At 49.7% G+C, this 2472-nt stretch overlaps 1 protein-coding gene across 1 annotated transcript in view; it reads right to left on the reverse strand.

Annotated features, from left to right (window-relative positions):
• The window catches only part of MTHFD1 (methylenetetrahydrofolate dehydrogenase (NADP+ dependent) 1, methenyltetrahydrofolate cyclohydrolase, formyltetrahydrofolate synthetase), an 80572-nt gene extending 79369 nt beyond the window's left edge, over positions 1-1203 (reverse strand). The window contains exon 1 of the mRNA XM_006864565.1: positions 1036-1203. Within this exon, the coding sequence (XP_006864627.1) occupies positions 1036-1076 (41 nt within the window). The 5' untranslated portion in view covers positions 1077-1203. The remainder of the gene's footprint in view (positions 1-1035) is intronic.
• Between the last annotated feature and the right edge of the window lie 1269 nt (positions 1204-2472).

Raw genomic sequence — 2472 nt, forward strand, 5'->3', positions numbered from 1 at the left:
CAAACTGGGCTAACGGAAAGGGCAGCGGTTCAAATCTACCAGCGTCTCCCGGAAAGAAAGATGAGGCTTCCTTCTCCAGTAAAGGTGTACAGCCTTAAGAGTCTCCTCTTTCTCCCATGGAGCATCTGGTGGGTTTGAACTGCTAACTTTGCAGTTAGCAGTCCAGTGCTTACCCTACAAGGCCGTTATTAAATAACTGTTGGGAGCAATGGTCCTAATAGTGATCTCCAGGGAGGTCAGACAGAATATAGAATATATCATACCCTTTCCACTTACCTTTTACCCTTATCTTTGCCCACCAGTTACCTCCCAGACCAAAAAAGAAAAGAGAAAAAAAAAGAATGGGCGTTGCTTTTTGGAATAAGTTTGGCAACCCGCTCCTCTGGTGACGGTCTAAGATCTTCTTCAGGGATGAAACAAAGGTTAACTGAATGCAGAATTTGATTCTGGCTCAGAAACCAAATTATAAAGTGATTCTAAGACCAGGAAAGGACACAGCAGTTAGAGGAGAGAATGAGACTAAAGAGAAAGAAATGTTTATAGGATTCCACTTAAGCAAATGTAGTGGAAAAAGTGAAAGACCTAGACTCGTGGAGACCATGTCACTAAACAGCCGTGTACCTTTCTCAAGTCCCCTCACTTCCAAACTGTTGAGCAAGGGGAAAGAGTGAACTGATTTCTGGGTTCTGACGGTGGCGCTCCGGGCAGTCCCAACCCCTCTTGTCAGAAAACTGACAGTAGCTGCACTCTGGGGAGCACGGTGGGGCAGCGCGAGGTGACTTGCTACCCCAGAAACACAGTAGCCAAGGATCACGCAAGCCCACTTGCTAACCTGCAGAGTGTTTCCGGGGCCCCTTTATTCGGCTGCAGGAGACTGATGTTCCGGTACAATGGACTCAGGTGAAAGTCCTCCCTCCCACCCAGCAGACCTGACAATTCCTGGACTCACTAAAACAGGGTCCGTGGGAACTTGCACGCTCTGTTCAGAACCCGTCTGAGGCCCAATAAGCCCAACCAACAATTATAGGTGCTTACGCGGAGACCACCTTCCCGTTCAGGATTCCTGCCGGCGCCATGGCCTTAATTAGTCCACTGCCCACGAAGAACACCGCCAATACCCAGGCTCGACTAAGTCCGCAGCCGCGCGGGACAGCCCAACCCACGTGCTTAGCGACCGCCCAGAGGAGCACGCTACAGCGCTTGCGCCCCGACGAGGCTGAGTATGCGCAGTCTGAGGGGACGTATAGGGCCTGAGGCACAGCAGGCGGAAGAGGGAGATGACAATGTGAAGGAAATCGGTGGTAATAGGCTGACAAAAATGACTGGCTGTTGGAAAAAGCCGTTCCTGAACGAGCTTCTGCAACGATCGAGGAAGCTGGATTTAGGAGGAGGCCAAGCCGACTCCCGACTCCAACCAATCACTGAGCAGAGCCGAGGAAGGCGGGGCCTGAGGCGGAGAAGTCTCGCGGGAAAACAAGTTCGCGGGCGCGGGAGGTGTTTCCCCGGGTCCACTTGACGAGCTAATGATTACAATAAATCGTAGAGAACTTGTTGGAGTGTCAAATCTGAGGGGTGTAGGGCGGACCTCCTAACCCCCATTCGGTTTGGGAGGGTCTAGGATGGTGCCCCTAGCTGTGTGTTTTCAGTGAAGCCCTTCGTTTGAGGCCCTACTGAGCTGGTGTCCGAGGAGGAGCGCCGCATGGGACCCTCGCTAGTGCTCGGAGCCTAGATTTGTCCAATCCCGACTGCGGATCTGCGGTTGGAGAATGCCTCTGCGCCTTACATAAACTAGCTACCGCTTCACCGAGTTTTGGAGGCACCAGGGCTGGCAAGTCTCACTCTGGCGTGTACTCCAGACAAGAAATTGAATCGGACGTTTGCTGAAGACCAAGACAGCTGAAGTATTGTGAGCTGTGGTTCCCCGCAAGTTACACAGTCCGGTGAATTTGTTTTCTCTGCTGAAGTATCATTTTGAAGATAACGTTGGTCATTTTGGACTTGCCAAGTATCTAGGCCTTTTTTGTTAACTGTTACCTAGGGTGGCCTGTTCCGATTAATGATAAAGCACACTAATTGAATTTTGTTCGTATTTTTATTTTTGGCTTCTAAACTAGCTTTCTAGTAGGTTCTGACTTAGTGGTTTATGTGTTGTGCTGTTAACTGCAGGATCAGTGGTTCCAATCCATCAGCTGCTGCGTTAGAGAAAGATGAGTTTTCTTCTCCTCGGAAATCCTTCAGGGTAACTGAGTTGGAACCGACTAGATGTCACACCACAACATAATTTACCTTAGGTGTCATTCCGTGTTGTGCAGACCTCCGGGTTTTGACAAATACATGATGTCATGTATCTACCATTATTATGCAGATTAGTTTTGTTGTTGTTAAGTGCTGTCCAGTCGGTTCCGACCCATAGCGACCCTGCACAAGCTTTCCGAGGCTATAAATCTTTACGGGAGCAGAAAGCCTCATCTT

The sequence above is a fragment of the Chrysochloris asiatica genome, unplaced genomic scaffold (assembly GCF_000296735.1).
Source record: "Chrysochloris asiatica unplaced genomic scaffold, ChrAsi1.0 scaffold00067, whole genome shotgun sequence".
NCBI classification, from domain to species: Eukaryota; Metazoa; Chordata; class Mammalia; order Afrosoricida; family Chrysochloridae; genus Chrysochloris; species Chrysochloris asiatica.